General features: G+C 40.0%; 1 protein-coding gene across 7 annotated transcripts in view; it reads left to right on the top strand.

Moving 5' to 3' along the window:
- arhgef10la (Rho guanine nucleotide exchange factor (GEF) 10-like a) overlaps positions 1-25,316 on the top strand; it is a 203,312-nt gene that overhangs the window by 86,874 nt on the left and 91,122 nt on the right. For all 7 annotated transcript variants that reach the window (XM_034287227.1, XM_010881719.3, XM_034287226.1 and 4 more), the window contains one exon: positions 15,390-15,490. In XM_034287227.1, the coding sequence (XP_034143118.1) occupies positions 15,390-15,490 (101 nt within the window). The remainder of the gene's footprint in view (positions 1-15,389; positions 15,491-25,316) is intronic.

Genomic DNA, 25,316 nt, shown 5'->3' with positions numbered 1-25,316 from the left:
TTAGCCAATGCCCTTCATGTGATCGGTTCCTTCTAATGGGCCTGGCAGCTCCAAAGTAAGACTACACAGAAAAACCGTGGATTCAGCGTTATACATCTTCTTTATCGAATTCCAAGGTGCGCTTTGAAGATGTTAGCACTGTCCACATTATTTGCAAAATACCGTCCAGGCTGTTTTGTCCAATAAATTACATTTAAGTCACTAGGATGCATCAGTTTTGATAACACTTATTGCTAATAGCATGTTTGATAATAACAATATATACACACATAAACAATCAACATTCATAAAATATAGGTTTAGATATTGGCGTTGTGAAAAAAAAAAATGCAATTCCGAAGGTAGCTTATACCTAAGGCAGCATATAATACACTCACCAGTCTTAATACCTCGTGATTCAACAAGGTGCTGGAAAAATTCCTCAGAGATTCTGGTCCATATTGAACATTATAGCATCACCGGTTGCTGAAGATTTGTTGGCTGCACATCAATGACGCAAATCTCCCATTCCTCCACATCCCAAAGGAGCTCTATTGGATTTAAATACTGTGACTGTGAAGGCCATTTGAGGTGTGAACTAATTGTTAGGTTCCAGAACCCAGTTTGAGATGATGTGAGCTTTGTGACATGGCTCGTTATCCTGCTGGATGCAGCCATGAGAAGATGGGTACATTGTGGTCATAAACTAATAGACATGGTCAGCCACAATACTCAAGTAGGCTGTGGTGTTTAAATAATGTTCAATTGATAATAAGGGGCCCAAAGGGTGCCAAGAAAATATCCCCCACACCATTAAAGTACCAACACCAGCCTGAACCCTTTATTCAAGGCAGGATGGATCCATGTTTTAATGTTGTTTACACCAAATTCTGACCCTACCATCTGAAATCAAGACTCATCAGACCAGGCAACGTTTTTCCATTCTTCAATTGTGCAATTTTGGTGGGCCCGTGCAAATTGTAGCCTCAGTTTCCTGTTCTTAGCTGACAGGAGTGGCACCTGGTGTGGTCTTTCGCTGCTGTTGCTCATCTGCTTCAAGGTTTGATGTGTTGTGCATTCAGAGATGCTCTTCTGCATACCTTGGTTGTAACAAGTGTTTATTTGAGTTACTGTTGCCGTTCTATCTGCTCAAACCAGTCTGGCCATTCTCCTCTGACCTCTGCCATCAACAAGGCATTTACACCTAGAGAACTGTCGCTCACTAGATATTTTTTCTTTTTCGGACCATTCTGTGTAAACCCTAGAGATGGTTCTGCGGGTAAATGCCAATAGATCATTACTCATTATCATCATGAAATACTCAAACCAGCCCGTCTGGCACCAACAACCATGCCATGTTCAAAGGCACTCAGATGACCTTGTTGCCCCATTCTGATGCTTGGTTTGAACTTGAGCAGATTGTCTTGACCATGTCTACATGCCTAAATGCATTAAGTTGCTGTCACATCATTGGCTGATTAGTTATTTGCATTAACGAGCAGTTGAAAAGGTGTAGCTAATGAAATGGCCAGAGAGTGTATACAGTATCTCACAAAAGTGAGTACACCCCTCACATTTTTGTAAATATTTGATTATATATTTTCATGTGACAACACTGAAGAAATGACACTTTGCTACAATGTAAAGTAATGAGTGTACAGCTTGTATAACAGTGTACATTTGTTGTCCCCTCAAAATGATACAACACACAGCCTATAATGTCTAAACCACTAGCAACAAAAGTGAGTACACCCCTAAGTGAAAATGTCCAAATTGGGCCCAAAGTGTCAATATTTTGTGTGGCCACGATTATTTTCCAGCACTGCCTTAACCCTCTTGGGCATTGAGTTCATAAGAGCTTCACAGGTTGCCACTGGAGTCCTCTTCCACTCCTCCATGACGATATCATGGAGCTGGTGGATTTTAGAGACCCTGCGCTCCTCCACCTTCTGTTTGAGGATGCCCCACAGATGCTCCATAGGATTTAGGTCTGGAGACATGCTTGGCCAGTCCATCATCTTTACCTTCAGCTTCTTTAGCAAGGCAGTGGTAATCTTGGAGGTGTGTTTGGGACGACAGCCATGCAGACCAATTTGATGCAGTGCCCATAAAATTTAGGGGGGTACTCACTTTTGTTGCCAGCGGTTTACACATTAATGGCTGTGTGTTGAGTTATTTTGAGGGCACAGCAAAATGTACACTGTTATACAAGCTGTACACTCACTACTTTACATTGTAGCAAAGTGTCATTTCTTCAGTGTTGTCACATGAAAAGATATACTCAAATATTTACAAAAATGTGAGGGGTTTACACACTTGTGATATACTGTATGTGTATATACAGTATATATACAATACCTTTTAAAAGTTTGGGGTCACTTAGAAATGTCCTTATTTTTTAAAGAAAAATAACATCAAATTTATCAGAATTACAGTGGAGACATTTTTCATCTTGTAAATGAATATTCAATGACTATTGTATATGGAGTAAATGACTATTATAGATGGAAACAGTATAATTTTCATGGAATATCTACATAGGTGTACAGAGGTCCATTATCAGGAACCATCAGTTCTGTGTTCCCATGGCACATTTTGTTTGCTTATCCAAGTTTATCATTTTAAAAGGCTAATAGATCATTAGAAAACCCTTATGTTAGCACAGCTGAAAACATACATTAGAGTGTCTGGTTTGAGAAACAGATGTCTGACAAGTCCTCAACTGGTAGCTTCATTAAATAGTACCCGCAAAACACAAGTTTCAATGTCAACAGTGAAGAGGCTACTTCAAGGCAGAATTTAAACAAAAAAGCCATATCTCAGACTGGCCAATAAAAAGTAAAGATTAAGATGCAAAAGAACACAGACACTGGACAGAGGAAGGTTGGAAAAAGTCAGACAGACAAATTTAAGTTTGAGGATCACAAAGAAGAACATTTGTGTGAGACAGACCAAATGAAAAGATGTTGGAAGAGTGCTTGACGCCAAGCATAGTGGAGGCAATGTGATGGTCTGGGGCTGCTTCGGTGGTGAAGTCAGAGATTTGTACAGGGTAAAAGGGATCTAGAAGAAGGAAGGCTGTCACTCCGTTATGCAGTGCCATTTCATACCATGTGAAGGGCTCTTGATTTGAGCCAATTTCCTCACAGGAAATTGGACAGGGACCCAAAGCACTGCTCCAAACTATGCAAGAACTATTTAGGGAAGAAGCAGTCAGTTGGTATTCTGTCTATAATGGAGTGGCAGCACAGTCATCGGATCTCAACCCTATTGAGCTGTGGTGGGATCAGCTTGACTGTATAGTGCGTAAGAAATACCCATCAAGCCAATCCATGGAGGTGCTTCAGGAAGTATGGGTTGACATCTCTTCAGATTGCCTCAACAAATTGACAACTAGAATGCCTAAGGTCTGCAAGGCTGTAATTGCTAGTAATGGGGGATTCCTTGACGAATGCAAAGTTTGAGGACACAATTATTATTTTGATTAAAAATAATTATTTCTAACCTTGTCAATAATGATTTTTCCTATTAATTTGATGCTATTAATTTCCTACTGAAATCATTTCATGTATGTTTTCATGGAAAACAAAGACATTTATAAGAGACCCCAAACTATTGAATGTCAGTTTTTATGACAAGTTTTGTGGTTCTGTCTCTGTACTTCAGCAGTTTGGATTTGATATGATAAAATGACAAGTACAGTCTGTCAGCTTTAAATTGAGAGTGTTTTCATCCTTATCGGATAATACATTTAGAAATGACAGGACATTTTGTAAAAAATCCCCCCATTTAAGGGGACCAGAAGTATTCGGACAGTTGGCTCACAGCTGTCCCTTATAAGGCATGTGTTTTTCCTTGCATCATTAGTGCATGTAGAAGATAGCTGTCAATGTGTAGACTTTATTCCAGGTTTTGCATTTACTTTTGAAGTTGGTTGCTGGTTTTTCACAACCCAAGGACTAAAGAAGTGTCAATTGCAAGTCAAGTTGGCCAACATGATGCCAATCAATCTAAATAAAAACAATTAAATTTTTTTTTAGTTCCTGTCAAATCTGCCTCACTTAACTGATGGAGTTCTCTAAAAGGTATTGTGGACAGATATGAGAAATATTGACATTTACCAGAGAGATGGCAATAGTAAAGTGTGGAGACAAAAAAAATATGGCGGAGAGGGTGTTATGTTTTGCGCATGTAAGGCTGGAACTGGTTCACTTTCACAAATGTTTCATTGATGGAGTTACTGCTGATTACTGCAGTTACAGCAGCAGGATGAATTCTGGTGTGTACAGACATATCTTGTCTGCTCAGATCCATCCACTTCTCTCAAAACTCATTGGACAGCACTTCACCTTGTAGCAGGACAATAATCCCAAACATCCTGCTGAATCAATTAGTGATTCTTTTCCAGGGCCAATAATGTCGAATATTCTTTACCGGCCAAGTCAATCACCCAACTTAAATCCAATTGAGCATGCAATTCACATGCTAAAGTCCAGACTGAAGGCAAAAGTTCCTGGAAACAAACAGGAACTGAAGATGGCTGCAGTACAGTTACAGCATCAATAGGAAAGATTCCCAGCTTCCGGTAATGTCAATGGGTTGCAGACTTTAGGCAGTAATCTAATGCAAAGGATTTGCCACCAAGTACAATAATTTATTTAAGATAATGTTCATTTATCAAATTCATTTTTCTCCCTTAAATTGGTGGGTGCATTTCCTATACGGTTCCAAGGTTATGGTAAATACCCTGATAATACTAAAGCAACCATATGTTTATAAAATATGTTTGAGTTATTCCAGTAAATACAGAGAATGTGATCAAATCAAGTAGGGCTGGGATACATAAAGGAGACCACCAGAGTATTTTCTTTATTTCTTTTAGATTTGATTTATTTATTCTTTATTTTGTAGCCATGTTTTGCAACATGAGCCATGTTGTGCATGAGGAACGACAGCCATCGTTCCTCGATGGAAGTTAAATCAAAGTGACAGGGATTGATTGTTGAGTATTCTAACACGCATGTTACTGTAACTGAGCTGGAAACATTTTATGATTCTGTCCCCACATTTTTATTTCTATAGAACCATAAACACTACTTTTTAGACAGACATAACAGCAAGGTCTATATTAGATAATTTTGGAGAGTACATTTTATTTAAGCAACGTGTAATATTGAAAACATTTAACTATAAACAAGTTACCATTAGGTATGATGCCATTCTGTTCCATGTGGGCTAGTTTGCTCACTAATGTACCATCTTTGTTTTCCAGTTTTTGCTCATTTCTTCCGTGTTGAGATACTGGCCTGTAAAAACTACCTTCCTCTGAGTCCCTCATGTGTTTTTGTTTTTTTTACCTTACCAAGAAAATGGCTTTTGGTCCCCTAAAATTTTGGGATGGTGTGTAAAACCTGACTGCTTGCACTTTAACCTCTTAGTCATTGTTTTATTTCAAATCCAGTGTGCTGGAGTAAAGATCCCAAATAACAAAACGCACAGTCCAAATATTATAGGGTTGGCCGATGAATCGAACCTTGAGGTTCTGCCAGATGTCTGGACAACAGGCTCCTTAGATTTCAAGAAAGGCAAACGGTCAGAGAAATTGTTTTCAAAACAGGCTAGACAGTTCTCTGAATTGCTGAATCAACTGAAAATAATGCGATGTTTGATGGATTTAAAGGCTTTAGACGAATCAAAAAAGCACAATACTGCTATTTGTCTAAAGCAGATATTATGTTGTTGTGGGCCTTAAGAGATGCTGAGATACACTCATGGCCGACTCTAAATCCTGACTGAAAAGCGGGTTTTGTTGACCAGACATTCAGAAATCATTTGACAAGAAGGCCAAGATTAAGATAGGACTATAAAAATCAGGGGTCAAGCTTGTTCCCTTTGAGAAAAGGGAATGATGGCAGATTTACTAGTGATTCAACCCTAAAATGCTGGTAAAGACTATAACTCTACTGCGCATTACTGTGCTACCACCCAGAGCACATCTTCAAGCTTTTCCAAGTACATTGCTGTCAATTCAACAACAATTACACATTCTTCAAAGAAATCAAAAGAAATCCAGTTAGTTATTCAATGATTATCCAAATATAAAAACCTAAAAAGGGCATGCCTGGCTACTTCTGCTTACAGTACATTCAATGTAGACAAAGGTTGAAGTTTCTGCCCATATTGTTTCACATTTAGGAGAAGCAAACCTCTCACTTCTGAAACATTTGTCATATTATTTTCAAATGATCTATCGCTCTGGTGATATGCCTGGGCAAGAATGAAAAATACTGGCAACCAAGCCTGGGCTTAGCTGACGACATAACGTGAAAGACATTTACACTGGAATGTCAACTGACAAAATAGGCAACTAAGTAAAACGTTGCATGGAAGGAGAAAAACAATGGCTGTCAATTTCAACTAGATCGATAGCTAGAATCAACATACAGTGAATATAAAACGTCTACACACCCCTAAAATGACAGTTTTTTTGTGATGTAAAAGAATGAAACAAAGATAAATCATGTCAGAACTTTTTTCCACTTTTAATGTGACCTATAATGTGAACAATTCAATAGAAAAACAAAGGGAAATCTTCAAGGGAGAAATTGTTTTAATAAAAACCTTACAATAACCTGGTTGCAAAAGTGTGGACACCCTCTTATAACTGGGGATGTGGCTGTGTTCAGAATTAACCAATCACATTCAAACTCATGTTAAATAGAAGTCATTACACACCTGCCATCATTTAAAGTGACTCTGATTAATCACAAATAAAGTTCAGCTGTTCAGTAGAATTTTCCTGACATTTTCTTAGTTGCATCTCGGAGCAAAAGCCATGGTCTGCAGAGAGCTTGGAAAGGATCAGAGGGATCTCCTTGTTGAAACATATCAGTCAGGAGAAAGGTACAAAATAATTTCCAAAGTATTAGATATACCATGGAACACAGTGAAGACAGTCTTCATCAAGTGAAGAAAATAAGCCACAACAGAGACATTACCAAGAACTGGATGTCCCTCCAAGATTGATGAAAAGACGAGAAGAAAGCTGGTCAGGGATGCTTACAAGAGGCCTAAAGTAACATTAAAGGAACTGCAGGAATTTCTGGCAAGTACTGGCTGTGTGCTACATGTGACAACAATCTCCCGTATTCTTCATACAAATGGGCAATTGGGTAGAGTGGCAAGACGGAAGCCTTACAAAGAAAAACATCCAAGCCAGGCTGAAGTTGGCAAAAACAAACATCAAGTCCCCCAAAAGCACGTGGGAAAATGTGTTATGGTCTGATGAAACCAAGGTTGAACTTTTTGACTGTAATTTCAAAAGGTATGTTCGGCGCAAAAACAACACTGCACATCACCCACATAACACCATATCCACAGTGAAGCATGTTGGTTGCAGCATCATGCTTTGGGGCTGTTTTTCTTCAGCTTGAACTGGGTCTTTAGTCAGGGTGGAAGGAATTATGAACAGTTCCATATACCAGGCAATTTTGGCACAAAACCTTCAGGCGTTCATTAGAAGACTGAAGATGAAGTTCACCTTTCAGCATGACAACGACACAAAGCACATATCCAAATCCACAAAAGCATGGCTTCACCAGAGGAAGATTAACGTTTTGGAATGGCCCAGCCAGAGCCCAGACCTGAATCTAATTGAACATTTGTGGGGTGATCTGAAGAGGGCTGTGCACAGGAGATGTCCTCGCAATCTGACAGATTTGGAGTGCTTTTGCAAAGAAGAGTGGGCAAATATTGCCACGTCAAGATGTGCCATGCTAATAGACTCCTACCCAAAAAGACTGAGTGCTGTAATAAAATCAAAAGGTGCTTCAACAAAGTATTAGTTTGAGTGTGCACACTTATGCAACCAGGTTATTGTGAGTTTTTTTATTTTACATTTTTCCCCTTCAAAGATTTCAATTAGTTTTTCAATTGAATAGTTCACGTTATAGGTTACTTTAAAAGTGGAAAAAGGTGTGACATGATTTATCTTTCTCTCATTTTTTTACATTACAAGAACCTGGCATTTTAACAGGGGTGTGTAGACTTTTTTTATCCACTGTAACTATCCAACTAGGGACTCACACAACATATTTTGAGAGAGAAGGGAAGTTTGGCTTTTTAGTAAGTGAACAGATTGGAGATAAGAGTGTGTCTCTGTGAGATGAAAGGGAGGGGGCAACTATGCTGGTTCTGAACGAATTGTAGCAGCAGGCTCAACCTACACTCCTCCTGGTTCTTGACAGACAGCTGAACTATACAACTCTGGTTTTAGAACAACAAAGCAGCATAATCAATAACAAAACAACATAATCGTATTGAGATACAAGTTGCCATATCGTTTACAATGCTTGTATTTTTTGAGTACTCAGCATACCATATATCGTCTATATCATCCAACCCTGCTGATTTGTAAGAATCTAGTTTAAGCAACTCCTTCCCCACCTCTTTTAGTAGTACTGGATGACAGGAATAACAACGGGTTCTCTGAGGGAAAACTCAGATGAAGCAGCAGTGCTGGCAGAAGGAGTAAACCATGCGGATAGAAATGCAGGGCCAGCGCAAGCTGTTAACAACTTTCAATAGACACTAGATCTTCATGTTTGAGTGCTGTAGGTAGCTGAGAACGCATTTCATTTTTCATGGATTTTGCAATATAAAAATAGTTATATTATCACTGGTAGCAAATTGTGGTTTGTAATTTCCTGCCTTTGCTTTTTCCATTGCCTGATTGCACTAGCTCCTGACTTCCCTGACAGGCTTTGGAGGCCAAAGCTATGCACCAAAGCAGGTATTTGAATGGGTCATGTTTATTAGGAAATTTAAGGAAAGTGTATTTCAAATAGGTTGACTCTGGTCCAGTGTTCAACTACCAAGTTGTATTTGCTCATTAAAATGTATAAAATTGACGTTTGAAACTATTAACAGGAGGGTGTTTAACAGAGGTGCAATTGCGGGCAGTTATGAAGCCTTGGCAGAAGACTGTAACGCTGTACTTGGCAGGCAAGGTGCCAATACTGCAGTTATTGCTAAAGTCTTGGCAAAAGACTGCAGAGATGTACTTGGCAAGGATATTTGTGGTAATTACTTTGTCTAAATACTTATGAGAATCTAATTTTGTAATGATAAGAATTGCTTCATCTAAATACTTTGCAGAATATATTTTTGAATCATCTAATTAAGGTTTTAGGGACAGAGGGAGGTCTATAGCAGATTGTAACAGTGAGAGGGATGTTTGGGTGTTTGATTTTAAAAAGTTACAACTCAGACTGTTTAGGCAAACATTTTGATGAAATTACATAAGCATTGCTGATTATCCTTAAAATATATAGCCATCCCTCCTTCCTTGGAGGAGCTATCATTCATTATAACCAGGAATTAGTCCTGACGGAATACATATATAGCCTTTGAGTAAATACTTAATTTCTCCTACAAGATAAAACAGGTGTGTTAGGGCCATGTCTGAAAGGTCAAGTTGATTTTAAAATATGTTTATTGTTTAATCTTAGACATTTGCAGAATAACACAAGTATATTGATAACGTTTATTGTTATTGTACTTTTTAAGCCAGTTTTGTACTTTTAGAGATAGAGCTCACCATGAGATAGGGTGCAGGTCAGGCCGCAGGCTGTTAGCCAGCCAGCTAGCATAGTGGAGTCTGTCGATAGCATAGCCAGAGTAGATAGTACAGTTTTACCTATTTTTACTGTGACTCGTTCCAGGCTGAGAAAAGTTGGGACTCCTAAACGTTAGATCCCTTGCTCCAAAGGCAGTTGCAGTGAATGAATTAATCTCTGATCTTAAACTTGATGTTACTGGTTTTTGGTGAAACGTGGCTAAAGCCTCATGAATTCACTGGCCTAAATTAGGCCTCTCCTCCTGACTATACTAGTGATCATATCCCTTGTGCATCCCGAAAAGGAGGGGGTGTTGCTAATGACAGTAAATATAAATTTACTCACAAACAGTAAATAGATTTAATCCTGTCATGAGAAATACTGTAGATATTGTAGATCTAATAATTTCCCCCCAAATCCTGGATTATCAGATCACTGTCTTATTACATTTACCCTTAAAAAAGAAATCCACTTGCTCCACAAAAAATGAGTTTCCAAAGGAGTACTATAAATTCTCAGACTACAAATAGATTACTTGATATTCTTACAAGTTCGCTCAGCAACGACAGAGTAAATAAATCCGCAAACGATCAAATCGAGGATCTAAACTCAACACTGCGGAATACTTTAGATACACTAAAAACAAAAGAAATACGCAACAAGAAACTTGCTCCCTGGTACACAGACAATACTAGAGCACTCAAGCAAGCCTCTAGAAAATTTTAGTAAAAGTGGCGCTCCGCCAAGTTGGAAGTATTCAGACAAGCCTGGATAGACAGTACACTACAGTACCGAAAATCACTCACATTTGCTCGATCAGCTTATTGCTCAAACCTGATTGAAGTGAACAAAAACTATCCAAAATGTATCTTTGATACAGTTGCAAAGTTAACAAAAAGCAACGCTCAACAAGTGAGGTGGGTCTTCACTTTAGCTGTAATGAATACATTAACTACTTGAAAAGATCGTCACCATTAGAAAACAAATAACTGACTCCTCCTTAAATAGTTATAGTCCCCATAATCTTAGTTGTCCTGAGAATGTCCTGAAACTCCTTCTAATGGCCTCAGACAAAGGTTCTGCATCCGTTATGTTCTTGATCTTAGTGCTGCTTTTGACACTATTGATCACTCCTTTCTCTTAGAGAGACTGGAAACCCACATTGAGCTATGGGGACATGTTCTAGCCAGGTTTAAATCTTATTTATCTGAAAGATATCAGTTTGTTAGTGTGGATGGCATATCCTCTGACAAGTCAAAGGTATGTTTTGGTGTTCCTCAAGGCTCGGTTCTGGGCCCATTATTGTTCTCATTATATATGCTGCCTCTGGGTGATGTAATCCAGAATCACAATGTCAACTTTCACTGTTATGCTGATGACACACAGTTATATATTTCAATGAAGCATGGAGAATCCCCAAAATTAGCTACTTTGGAAGCATGCGTTTCAGATATTAGGAAGTGGATGACTTCTAGCTTTTAAACTCAAGAAAAACAGTAATGCTCGTTTAAGGACCCAAGAAACAAAGAGCTTTGTTAACAGATCTCACTGTGAACCTCAACGGCTGCATGGTCTTATCCCAAAAAACTGTAAGAAACCTCTGCATTACCCTTGACCCTGACCTCTCCTTTGATGAACATATAAAATATGTCTCAAGAGTTGCTTATTTTCATCTTCGAAATTCAGAAAAACGAATCCATGCTTTTATTACTTCTAGACTAGATTACTGCAATGCTCTACTTTCCGGTTACCCTGACAAATAAATAAATAAACTTGAATTAGTGCTGCACACGGCTGCTACAATCCTAACTAGAAAACAAAATTGTATGTACTAGCCTCTTTACACTGGCTGTCTGTTAGGGTTAGGGCTGATTTTATATAGGTTTTATTGTTAACCTATAAATCAATACATGGACTTGCTCCTACTTACCTCGCTGAAATGATCCAGCCATACATACCTACACGTAACCTACAAACGCATGATGCAGGCCTTGTAATTGTACATAATTTCTAAACAAACAGCCGGAGGCAGTGCCTTCTCTCATAGAGCTCCACTGCTGTGGAATGATTTGCCAATCAAGGTTATAAATGCAAACTCAGTGCAAACTTTCAAGTGTCTACTAAAGACTCATCTCTACAGCACAGTCTATGATTAGGTGTAGCCTGGCCCAGGGGTGTGAAGTAACCAGAAAGGCTTGATACTGTCCACCCATGCTGTCTTGCCAGGTGGGCTCTCTTCGCCACTGGGATGGCCTCCCTCCAATGCCTCTCGGGGGCGGAGTCACTGGCTTGTTGTTGTTTCTCTGTTGAGCACTTGTGCAATTGGGCTGTACTCTGCTGGCAATACTTGGCCCTCATTCAGGGTGGTTGTGGTTGGTGGGTGTCCCTTTGGCTGATGATTTGCAATGTGGGTGAATTGATTTCCTGCCTGTTGGGCCCTGTCCGGGGCCTCCCCCAGATAGGGCCACAGTGTCGCCGGACCCCCCTGTCTCAGTCCCAAGGTCTTACGCTGCTATATTATTGTGCTGTGGGAGTAGGTTCAGTTCTCCTTCTCCACTAATTTCTCCTTCTCCTCTATAAATCCTTGTTCATATGAGGAATGCATTTTCTGAATTTTCCCAGTCTCCTACCGTTTTGAACTTGAACATGAGGTCCTGGCTCACACCTGCGGAGTATCTCGCTTGAAAGACCCGTTGCTGTCGCTGTCCCATGTCCTCCTGGTTGTGTTGCAGATCAAGACGATACCTGACGATTTCAGCTGCCACTGTGCTGACACCTCCTCCCTCCCCCGTGTTGTCCCTTTCCTTGTCCATCTGGTCATGCTCCTGACCTGGATTAAGTTTAAATAGACTCTAGACTCAGCCCACATGCATTTATTAATTATTACAATTGTAATCTTAATATGTTCACCCGGCACAGCCAGAAGAGGACTGGTCAACCCTCTGAGCCTGGGTCCTCTCTAGGTTTCTTCCTAAATGTTGGCATTCTTAGGGAGTTTTTCCTAGCCACTGAAATTCAACACTACTGTTGTTTGCGCCTAAGGGTTTAAGAACAGGTGTTTTGTAAAAGCACTTTGTGACAACTGCTGATGTAAAAAGGGCTTTATAAATACATTTGATTGATTGATTGAAGGTGAAGACTGACCTTGTCCTAAGTGTGATGATGGTATACTAAGAAATTAAATAATACAATTTGAACTGAAAACATGATATTTTGCTATTTCAGGGGACATGGCCCTTGTATAGGCGCATACATTTCATAATTTTTAGAATAAGGCTGTAACATAACAAAATGTGTTAAAACTGAAGTGGTCTGAATTCTTTCCTAATGCACTGTAACTTACTGTTGATGTTTTACAAATAGCATATTTTGGACTAGGATACCGGTATCTCAGTACAGAACTGTTCAATATTATCAAGTTGGTAATGTAGGCGTTATGTTTATGTCATCCACCAATGCTGTGGGTTCAATTCATTATACATTCACTACTGTAAATTGTTCTGGATAAGTTCTACTGAACTAATTTAATGTAAAAAATATGGGTAAAAGGTTTCGAGTGTGTTGGTGGAGCCAGATTGAGGTGTGTGGGTTGAAGTAGACTGAGGTACATATAGATATTGTACATTGATGCATGTAGAGTATATATATATATATTTGTGCTTAGATATAGGTACACAGTGGCTTCGAAAAATTTATTTGGACCCCTCCACATTCACCACATTTTGATGTGTTATAGAATTAAATTAAATGCTGTGATGTGAAAACATACACCCCCTGGAAAGTTGTCTTATACATAGGACAACTTGTCCCACCAAATTCATCCCAAGAGCTGTCTGAAAGATGCTTGTAAAAGTCTAAAAGAACCCTAGGGAGACATCAAGGAATTTACTTTACAGGCCTCTCTTGCCACAATCAGTGTTGAAGTGCATCAGCCAACTTTCAGAAAGAGACGGTACAAACTCTGCCTACATGGGAGGGAGGGAAGGAAGGAAGAAGCCTGTCCTCTCAAAAAGAATATCGAGATATGCCAATGTACAGATGGATTTATAAGGCTGCAATTACAGAAGGATTGTTATGTAAAAACAAATCACTGCCTTTGAACAGAAGAACCTCATACTAACCATAAAGCATGGAGGCAGTGGAATTATGATTTGAGGCCAACATGTCATCATTGAGTCATCCCTGAATTCCATATTGTACCATAGAATTCTAAGAATGTGAGGTCTGTCAATAAGGTGAACTGAAAATGGATCTTGCAACAGGACAATGATCCAAAACACACAGGCAAAGCTAAAACAGAATGCCTCAAAAAGCAAAAAATGTAGCTCCCAGATCTCAGTCCTACCAAAATGCAGTGGGGGAATTTGAAGTGGGCTGTGCGTGCAAGAAAACCATCTTAGATGACCCAGCTGATGCAGTAAGGTGAAGAAGAGTGGCTAATAATTGTTTTTAGAAATGTATGCCAATTTATTAAAAAATATATAGTAATCATAAATAAACTGCTAAAAAAATGTGGGGAAATTGAAATCACACATCGGGTCTCAATTAATCAAATACATTAAATATCAAAATCTTTACTGTAAATTGTGTAATTTGTTGAGAACAAAATTACGTAACAAAATCATGTAATAACTGTAAATGGAGACCAATTGAGGGCTAGATTCAAACTCACACCGAAAATCCAAGTAAACAGTTGAAATCACAGGCTGTACCAACTTGCTTGAATTTCATCACATCAACTCATAATGTGACTCAGTAGTGTGTATACATAACGTCCCATAGGTCCTCAATTGGATTCAGATCTGAACCTGAGGGCAAGTCAATGGCATCAATGCACCAGGAGAAACCCGGGCCCAACTGCACATGTGTAAGGTCTGACGATTTCATCCCGGTACCTAACAGCAGTCAGGTTACCGTTGGCTAGCACATGGAGGTCTGTACGACCCTGCAAAGATATGTCTCCCCAGACCATCACAGACCCACCACCAAACCATTTATGCTGGATGATGTTGCAGGCAGCATAATGTTCACCATGACATTTCCAGACTCTTTCTCATCTGTCGCGTGCTCAATGTGAACCTGCTCTCATCTGAGAAGAAAATGGGGTGTCAATGGCAGACCCGCCAATTCTGGTGTTCTCTGGCGAATGCAAGTCATGATGCATGGTGATGGGCTGTGAGCACAGGTCCCATTACAGGACGTTGGGACATCATGCCACCTTCATGAAGTCTGTTTCTGATAGTTTAGTCGGAAACATGCACACCAGTAGCCTGCTGTAGGTCATTTTATAGGGCTCTGGCAGTGCTGGCAGGAGCAGATACCGGGCCTGCTACTAGATTGATGCCCTTCTACGGTTCTGTCCAGCTCCACTCGTGTAAGGGCCCGTCTCCTGGTATCTCCTCCATGTTCTTTACATTGTACTGGGAGACACAACAAACTTTCTTGTCACTGCACGTATGGTTGTGCCATCCTGGAGGAGCAGGACTATCTGTGCAACCTGAAAGGGCTGCAGATACCGGCTCATGCTACCAGTACAATCGTTAAAACAAAAAGGCCTAAAACACCTGTCTCCATTCTTTTAGCATCAGGCTCTATCTGTGAAAATAGTTAAAATACTGCTGTGGTGGATAATGAAAAAAACACCCCAAATAAAGTTTAGTGGTGAATTTTCCACTAAACTTTACCAATTTGGTCAATGATTGAATCATAAACAATGATGAGGCTTCAAGTTTTTTTGTGGACATTCCCCACAATGTATGGGTCAAGTGTTTTATATGGTGTGTTTCTCTACAGATCAGGACGTCCTGTCAGCTTCATGGTTGTTTTCAACACCCCCAGCCCACTTAGCAAGATCTCCTGGGTCAACAGGCTTCACCTGGCCAAGATTGCACAGGGTGAGTACTACATTACATTATATGGCCACTTCCTTACACCATTTACAGTACATGCTTAATACATATAATGATTACTGATGCAGATTACACAAAGTTAATTAATTTCCATGTCTTTTTTCACCATATGCAAACTACTTTGCTGTACACTATCATGATGGAAAAACTAATGCTTAAAGCTTAGTGAAAGTGAATGCATTATTTATAGTCTGTTTTCTGACAATTATTTGAACCTCATCATATATAAAAATGACTACATATAGGTAAAGTATAATAAAGGAAAGACTTCTGAAGTGAAAACATTTTTATTCATACTGTATACTGTTGACGTCAAGCCTATTTTCAGCCTATTTAAACTTGGTGGCGGGGGTTGTTTCTCTCAGTTTTGTAATATAATGTAATACAACGTGTTCAAGCCATAGGTTTAACCAGGGTGGTCTCGTTAAGAAAACAATAATGGATTAGGAAATTAAGGCATTGTGTGTCAATAAATTGAAAAATTGCCAAAATGTGTAATAAAAAATATGGTGCCTTGCTGTTAATATTTTTTCTATTTCCAACTGAGTTATAAATTAAATGATAAGTTCACATTCTCATTAATAGCCTAGAAACAAATGCAACTGCGCATCTCATGTACAGGCTAGCGTTATTTAGAATGTGGAATGTAACATCCGTAAGATGTCTTCTATTGCTCTGTTCGCTTAAAGGAGAAGGCTTATCTGGCTCCCAAATCTGAAGTTTAAAGCCCCAATATACAATATATCAGTACTTCAGATCATGAAATATGCATACCTCGCCTAATAACTGAAAGAAGAAATGACAATAAGCCTACTGTTATTATTCAATCTGTGTCAAATACATCAATATTGAGGGAAGGTAACAAGGTAGATACATTTGTTCTATTTGGTGTAATCATTTCCTTGGCGTTTCCAGTTACACAGGCATTGCATTAGCCAAATGTTGCGTTGGAATCAAAGGATATCTGTGTGCAATAACTTGACCAGCCCGTTATCCATTTCCACTATCTGGTCATGGGCTTCATTAGGTACCCAATATAAAATACAGTATATTTGGCTGCACAAAGCCTAATAACACTAGGCTAATTGTAATTTTTCCTTCCACCTCAATCACGCACAATAAGTAGACAGAGATCTATTGGAACATGCATGAAATCAATCAGACATAATGGGATTGGGGCATTATATTTGAGAATTAACATTTACGGTGTGGTCAGTGTTAAGGCAAGTTGACTCAAGAACTTATCGCAATCATGTTAGCTGCATCTTTTATTTGAATGGTGCCACTAACGATGGTTCTCCTTAACCACAGGAATCGATAGGACTAAGACTAAATTTGTCATGTATTACAGTGATACACCAGTGCTGTAATACATCAATAGGGTTTCCAGCACCAGTCTGTGGTGCTGTCTTGACTATGTCAAACGTGGTATCTAAAACATCAGGTAAGGAAGGAGTCATTCATTGAGCTGGGTATACAACAGCACAGCAGCATTTACAGCCTTGTGGTGTTGCCCACACTAACAACACAGCAGGAGTACTGATTTGGACAAGCTATTATATAGCATACATGGTAGATTCATTTTAGGCACAGATGTGCACTGGAAAACATTTCTTATTCATGGGTCTAAATAGAGCCTACAGATTACAACAAGTATGTCTGCATAGGCTCATAGTGGGGTCTTTGTGCTCAGTAGAAAGCCCAGGGTAATGGTCAGAGAGGAATACGGATCCACAGTAGAACCAGAAAAACCAGTGAGCATCATAGGGAAGGGTCATGTGACTGAAGAGGAAGACACTAAAAATAGTTAATGACCTCAACCACACGAGCCAAAGGCTACTCTATATAATACTGCTTTGTAGACATAGCATGTGAGACAAGTTTCTAACAAACAGGACCCTACATAGCTTATACCCCCAAAGCAATCCATTAAAAAGATTATGAAACGGCAAAAACAAACATACACTACCGTTCAAAAGATCACTTGTACAGTGTAGACATTGTTGATGTTGTAAATGACGATTGTAGATGGAAATACCAGATTTTTTTATAAAATATCCATGTGGGATTATAGAGGCCAACCATTATCAGCAACCATCAGTCTTGTGTTTCAATGGCACGCCAAGTTTAATCATTTCAAAAGGCTAATCGATCATTAGTAAACCCTTTTGTTAGCACAGCTGAGAGCTGTTGCGCTGATTAAAGAAGCAGTAAAACTGGCCTTATCTGGAGCATCAGCAATTGTGGGTTCAATTACATGCTGCAAAACACCAGTCAAAATGGCCAGAAACTTTTTTGAAACTCCTCACAGGTCCTCAACTGGCAGCTACATTAAATACACTGCTCAAAAATATTTAGGGAACACAAAATCATCACAGTATAAAACCAAGTCAATTAAACTTCAGGGATTTCAATCTGTCCAGTTAGGAAGCATAAACGACGGTGAATCAATGTTACCTGTTTTGGTGCAAATGAAAGTAACATCAGGGGCACTGGAGAGGCAACAGCAATACAACCCCCAAAAAAGGGAATGGTTGTGCAGGTGGTGGCCATGGACAATTGCTGTCTCCTCATACTTCCTGACTGATTCTTCTCTAGTTTAGCGTTTTGCTAGTGTCCTTGTTACTACAGGTAGCATGATGCAGTACCTGCAGCCCATTCAGGTTGCACAGGCAGTCCAGCTCCTCCTGGATGGCACATCCATATGTGCCAAAGGTTTGCTGTGCCTCCCAGTACAGTCTAAAGAGCATGGAGGAGATAGCAAGAGATGGGCCGTTACACAAGGAGAGCTGGACAGAGCCGTAGAAGGGCTATCAACCCAGCAGGAGTACCAGACTTTTGGTTCAGGACTATGCCTGGCCTCATGTGGCCAGAGTGTTTGTTGGCCGTTCCTGGATGACGAAGGCTCTGATGCCATTAACTGGCCCTCAACGTTCCCCAGACCTGAATCCAATTGAGAACCTCTGGGACGTTGTGTTTCTGTGCATCTGATGCCACCAAGTAGCGCCACAGACTATCCAGGAGCTCACTGATGCCCTAATCCAGGTCTGGGAAGAGATCCCCCAGGACCGGAATCCACCATCTCATCAGGATCATGCCCAGATGTTGTTGGGAGTGCATACAGATACATGGGGTCCATACACACTACTGAGTCACATTATGAGTTGCCGTGATTACATTTACGCAAGTTGGAACAGCCTGTGACTTCAATAGTTTATTTAGATGTTCGGTGTGAGTTTGAATCCAACACTCAATCGGTTGGTTATTTTGTTTTCCATTGAGTGTTGCTACGTCATTTTGTTCTCAATGAATTACACAATGTAGAGTAAACATTTTGATCTTTAATATATTTCATTCATTGAGACCTGATGTGTGATTTAAGTGTTCCCTTAATTTATTTAGCAGTGTAGTTCCCACAAAACACCAGTCTTATTGTCAACAGTGAAGAGGCAACTTCTGGATGCTGGCCTATGCAGAGTTGCAAATAAAAAGCCATATCTCAGGCTGGCCAATAAAAAGAAAAGATTAACATGGTCAAAAGAACAGAGACACTGGACAGAGGAAGAGATCTGCCTAGAAAGCCAGCATCCTGGAGTTGCCTATTCACTGTTGACTTTGAGATTGGTGGTTGCGGGTACTATTTAATGAAGCTGCCAGTTGAGGACGTGTGAGGCGTTCTGTTTCTCAAACTAGATACTCTAATGTATTTATCCTCTTGCTCAGTTGTGCCTCCCACTTCTCTTTCTATTCTGTTTAGAGACAGTTTGCGCTGCTCTGTGAAGGGAGTAGTACACATCGTAAGAGATCTTCAGTTTCATGGCAATTTCTCACATGGAAAAGATTTCATTTCTCAGAACACAGAACAGAAAGTTATTTCTTTCTGGCCATTTTGAGCCTGTTATCGAACCCAGAACCTATGATGCTGATCTAGTTTAAAGAATGCCAGTTTTATTACTTCTTTAATCATTTTACTCCTTAAACAGTTTTCAGTGGTGCTAACATAATCCTAAATGGGTTTTCTAAGGATTAGTTAGCTTTTAAAATGATAAACTTTGATTTTCAAACACAACGTGCCATTGGACCACAGGAGTGATGGCTGCTGATAACGGGCCTCTGTATGCCATGTTGATATACCATAAAGAAAATCCGTCATTTCCAGCTACAATAGTCATTTACAACATTAACAATGTCTACATTGTATTTCTGATCAATTTGATGTTATTATAATGGACAAAGAAAATTGCTTTTTTTTTAAAACAAGGACATCTCTATGTGACCCCATACTTATGAACGGTATTGTACATTGTTGCTGCTACCGGTTTTACCTATCCACTGCTGCCTATTTCCAGCCAGTATGTACATAAATCTAAATGATCAGTAACCCATTTCAGTGATGGGACTTTCAGTGAATAACCAAACGATTGTTTTTCACATCAATTTGCATTTATTCCCTCTTACTGTGTAAGTGTATACTCTGTGTTACTATTTTATATGCATTTGCATTGAAAAACATTTGCTGTTAGACTCTACCTAATATTGATAAAATGTGACAAAAACATTTTGACGTGATTTAGAGATATTCCATTCCCTAGGATTATTATATCGCTCCCTACCTCTACTGGCTCAATTTTCAAGGGACATGGGGAGGACCAGGGAGATATTTGGAATGACTATTACTGTTAACAATATAAATAAATATAGCCATACATGTTTCCTGGACTTGTTTTTATGTTTAGTTGAAAATCCATTAAGTGATTGTTTGTTGAGACCCTGGTGTGAATAGAATGAATTTGCACTAACCTGGCCAGGATGTCAATGACATGTTAATTGCCTTACACCCACACTTTGCCTTTCCATTTAACAAATGTAATTACAATAAGGAAGTTGTTGATGTAATTTCACGGATGGCCTACTGTCACTTGGCTTCTCCAACATTTCGTGGTAATGCAGGCCTGATGTTTGCTCTGGGGAGTCCTCCAGTTCAATCAGCATTTGAATTCTACTCATCTGTGTCCTGTATGGACAGAAAGGGGTGCCATGCTCCAAAATGCATCAACATGTCTGTTGCCCTGACTAGCAAACAGTTTTATGCATGATTTAGTAAGTGATAAGCTAATTTAGGGGCCTGACTTTGCCTTGTACAAGTGTTAATGCTGTTAACCCCAATTTACGTAACAGCCCTTATCTTATGTATGTGTTCATATACACTCATTACTAAATAAAATAGATTTAGTGTGAAATTCTATTTATTTTAAGTCTCAAAATTGGAAGGTACAAGTTCTCACTCAGGGCATCGGGCAACATTAATAATAGGATTCCGGGAAGGCTATGTTCCATGGCATCTCCTTTGCTGCTGTTTCTGAGGGGATCATACACTAACTAAGCTAGGAGCATAGCCTAAAACATGGGTTGATTTTTTACAGAGAAATTAAAAGATTTTCTAATGGACCTCCAGCCTTTCCAGGCAAGGTTAGGAATGAGTTGACAGCCCACACAAGCAGCGCAGACAAGTGAGAGTGGAGTCAAGGTTGAAAAGAAGGAAGTGTGGAAAGGAGTGATTGAGTCAAGCAATCAGTCCCACCACAGGGAGTATAGGGCAGTCAGGGGGCTGTTGCCTTCGGTTACCCTGCTATCTCTAAGTGAGTCAGTCTCTTCCCTTCCCCAGAAGCCAATCGATAGAAAATGCTTGAGGATTGTGGTTTGGCCATCCTGGCACACACCCTCTTAATCCACTGCTAGAAAGCACTATGGTAAAGCAACAGGGAGCAGAACACAGGAGACAGGCAATGTGTTAAATGTACCATGCTGTGGGTTGAAATACAAGAATGTCCTTTGAATGTTGGTTAAAGTACTGTATGTGTTAACAAACAACAAATGTATACAGAATGTTGTGCTATTCCCAACAACATTGGGGTTTTGCAGCTTCTCATGAGCCTAGCAATTCCCAAAGAAGACTTCACAGGCACATCAGGGATTGCAACAGTTTCAGCAGTCTCCTAAGTAGGAACCGAGAGCTGTACACAATATAATGGACTACCGACTGCATCTTCTTGTTCACTTCTATATGTTATGTATGGACAGTCCACCAGTGTTGTTGTCGACTCCCAAACGTGGATTTACGTTTGGTGAAGCCCTGAACTACAAACAATGCTTAAGGGTTAAGGTTTACTAATACTACATTGTGGTTAAGATTAAGGTAAGGAGTAAGGCTAGACAACAGAAACAATTAGGGTTTCGCTTCCAGTGTGGTTAGGGTTGCTTATTGAAACTCAAAGGTATCGGGGTCCGGGTTGATGGGTTTTACACCCGGCCTCCATCCACGACCACAAGTTCCTATTAAGACTTTACTTCTTTTGAAGATGCCCGCGTGTACTAATGCCTCTACTGGTGGTACTATCAAAACGTGCACACATGCACATCAAACAGGGAAGTGTACTATCATTGTATCAAATACGTATCTAATATGCATCTGCCCTAAAATGTGCATGGTTCTTATTGAATTCTCATTCGATAAGTATTTTTAGGATGTTAAACGTTAGGTGCCTCTGTAAAGCACTTTGTGACAACTGCTGTTGTAAAAAGGGCTTTATAAATACATTTGATTGATTGATTGAATAACTGACCATGGTGGCCTAGCTGTTGTCCAGTAATCAAAGCTGCAGCATAGGTTAGAATCTTGCCCACGACTTTCTCAGCAAAAACTCTGCTATCTTCCACAACTGTCTATGCCAAAATAAAGGTTTAAAATGCCAAGTATATACAGATACTGTATACACTATACATGTGGGTGAATTGGGAACTGGAACTAGGCATTACTCGATTGGTGTTGATTAATGCTCCCAAAGGAAGTTGACAGTTTTATGAAGAAGAACTGTTAAGGAGATACAGGGCTGCAGTGGAGACTTTCTATAGGCACTATAAAATGAGATTATGATTATAACTTCAAGGCAGATAGGTGGCGTAAACTGCACCAATAAAAAAAAAGGTGGCAATACTGAAGCGTCCTTTTTTTATATATTCTTCACTGAATAAAGATACAACGATCAGCCATAACATGACCACTGACAGGTGAAGTAAATAACACTGATAATATCATCATCATGGCACCTGTCAATGGGTGGGATATATTAGGCACCAATGGAACATTGTCCTCAAAGTTGATGTGTTAGAAGCAGGACAAATGGGCAAGCATAAGGATCTGAGCGACTTTGACAGGCCAAATTGTGATGGCTAGATGACTGAGTCAGTGCATCTCCAAAACTGCAGCCCTTCTGGGGTGTTCTCGGTCTGCAGTGATCAGTACCTATCAAAAGTGGTCCAAGGACGGAAAAGCGGTGAACCGGCGACAGGATCATGGGCGGCCAAGGCTCACTGATGCACGTGGGGAGTGAAGGCTGGCCCATGTGGTCCGATCCAACAGACGAGCTACAGTTGCTCAAACTGCTGAAAGCGTTGATGCTGGTACTGATAAAAAGATGTCAGAACACAGTGCATCGCAGTTTGTTGTGTATGGGGCCAGTCAGGATGCCCATGCTGACCCCTTTGACCACTGCCGAAAGCACCTACAATGGGCACGTGAGCATCAGAACTGGACCACGGAGCAATGGAAGAAGGTGGCCTGGTCTGATTAATCATGTTTTTTCTTTTACGTCATGTTTGATGGCCGGGAAGGTGTGCGTCGCCTACCTGGAGAACACATGGCACCAGAATGCACTATGGGAAGAAGGCAAGCTGGAGGAAGCAGTGTGATGCTTTGTGCAATGTTCTGCTGGGAAACCTTGGGTCCTGCCATTCATGTGGATTTTACTTTGACACATACCCAGAGACGTTGCTAGGATCACAATACATTCGGGGCTTAGCCCGCCCCCCGGGGCATTAAATACAGGGTTTTGAATGTGCATGAGGAAAATGTCAATGTAAATGCAAGGGGCCTACACGTCTACATTGTCATAATGCACGATTGGAATTATAGATGAATAGATCAGGGTCAATTTGAGATCTGGGGCTATTCATAAAAGACCAGGGGCTCCAGCCCCAGACGCCCAGGCCTAATGACGCCACTGCACGTAACACCTACCTGAGCATTGTTGCACACCATGTGCACCCTTTCATGGCAATGTTATTCCCTGATTGCATTGGACTCTTTCAGCAGGATAATGCATCCTGCCACAAATCAAAAATGGTTCAGGAATGGTTTGAGGAACACAACAATGGGCTCAAGGTGTTGACTAGGCCTCCAAATTCCCCAGATCTCGATGGAATAGAACAAACGAGTCTAATGCCCCACCTCGCAACTTACAGGACTTAAAGGATAACTGAAAAGATAACTGAAAGGATAACTTAAAGGATAGCTGCTAACATCTTGGTGCCAGATACCACAGCACACCTTCAGGGGTCTAGTGGAGTCCATGCCTTGAAAGGTCAGGGCTGTTTTGGCGGCAAAAGGGGGACCTACACAATATTAGGCAGGTGGTCATAATGTTATGGCTGATCGGTGTACACAACCATTCAAAAGTTTGGGGTCACTTAGAAATGTCCTTATTTTTTAAAAGAAAAGCTAATTTTTATGTCCATTAAAATAACATCATAGTATAGAGATTGTTAATATTGTAAATGACTATTGTAGCTAGAAACAGCTGATATTCAATGGGATATCTACATAGGCATACAGAGGTCCATTATCAGCAACCATCAGTCCTGTGTTCTAATGGTACCCGCAAAACAGCAATCTTAACCTCAACAGTGAACAGGCAGCTCCAGTGTGCCAGCATTCTAGACATAGTTGCAAAGATCAATCACCTATCTGCTTCCTTGTCTGGTTTATGTTCTATATAGTGACCTTGCAACATTGTTTAAATTGTTTGCAATGAGCTTAGGGAGAAGTGAAACAGTAGCTCATTTTACAACCCATTTTCCAAAAACGTTGAGCACGCTAAAATGTAAATACAAACAGAATGCAATGATGTGCAAATCAGTGGGAGCAAGTGGGATTTCAATGGAAAGAAATACATGATGAAAATACCTATTATTGGCTAAAGTCATAAGGCAGTCCTTTAATGTTTTTTTAGAATTACATTTTCAAATTTACCTGAAACTGAGAACCTGTAATATTTGATACAGTAATACTTTTCTTCAATGTGACAAGTTCAGTGATGTCAGTAGCATACTGTAGATACAGTACTGTCAGTGCTTAAAAGTAACATTTTAGGATTCTTTCTTTTGTTGTGTATAGAAAGTAAACCCCATAGCAGCATTCAAGACTTCAGTAGATCACTGTTTGACCAAGGTATCCACCCTACATGTACTAAGGGTATTTTTTGAGTGGTTGACATCCACACACAACTCCTGCCAAAACATTGTTTGTGATGTTATGTAAGCTGTCAGAACTAGGTTTGCAAGCTACCAGTAATGTATCAAAGTTAACAGAATCTACTGTAAATTAGGTAATTACAGTATCTCACAAAAGTGAATACACCCCTCACATTTTTGTAAATATTTGAGGATAGCTTTTCATGTGTCAACACTGAAGACATGACACTTTGCTACAATGTGAAGTAGTGAGTGTACAGCTTGTACAACCGTGTAAATTTGCTGTCCCCTCAAAATAACTCACAGCCATTAATGTCTAAACCGCTGGCAACAAAAGTGAGTACACCCCTAAGTGAAAATGTCCAAATAGGCCAATTTGCCATTTTCCCTCCCTGGTGTCATGTGACTTGTTAGTGTTACAAGGTCTCAGGTGTGAATGGGGAAAAGGTGTGTTAAATTTGGTGTCATCGCTCTCACACTCCCTCATACTGGAAGTTCAACA

The sequence above is a fragment of the Esox lucius genome, chromosome 17 (genome assembly GCF_011004845.1).
Source record: "Esox lucius isolate fEsoLuc1 chromosome 17, fEsoLuc1.pri, whole genome shotgun sequence".
NCBI lineage: Eukaryota > Metazoa > Chordata > Actinopteri > Esociformes > Esocidae > Esox > Esox lucius.
This window is presented reverse-complemented; position numbering and strand designations above follow the sequence as displayed.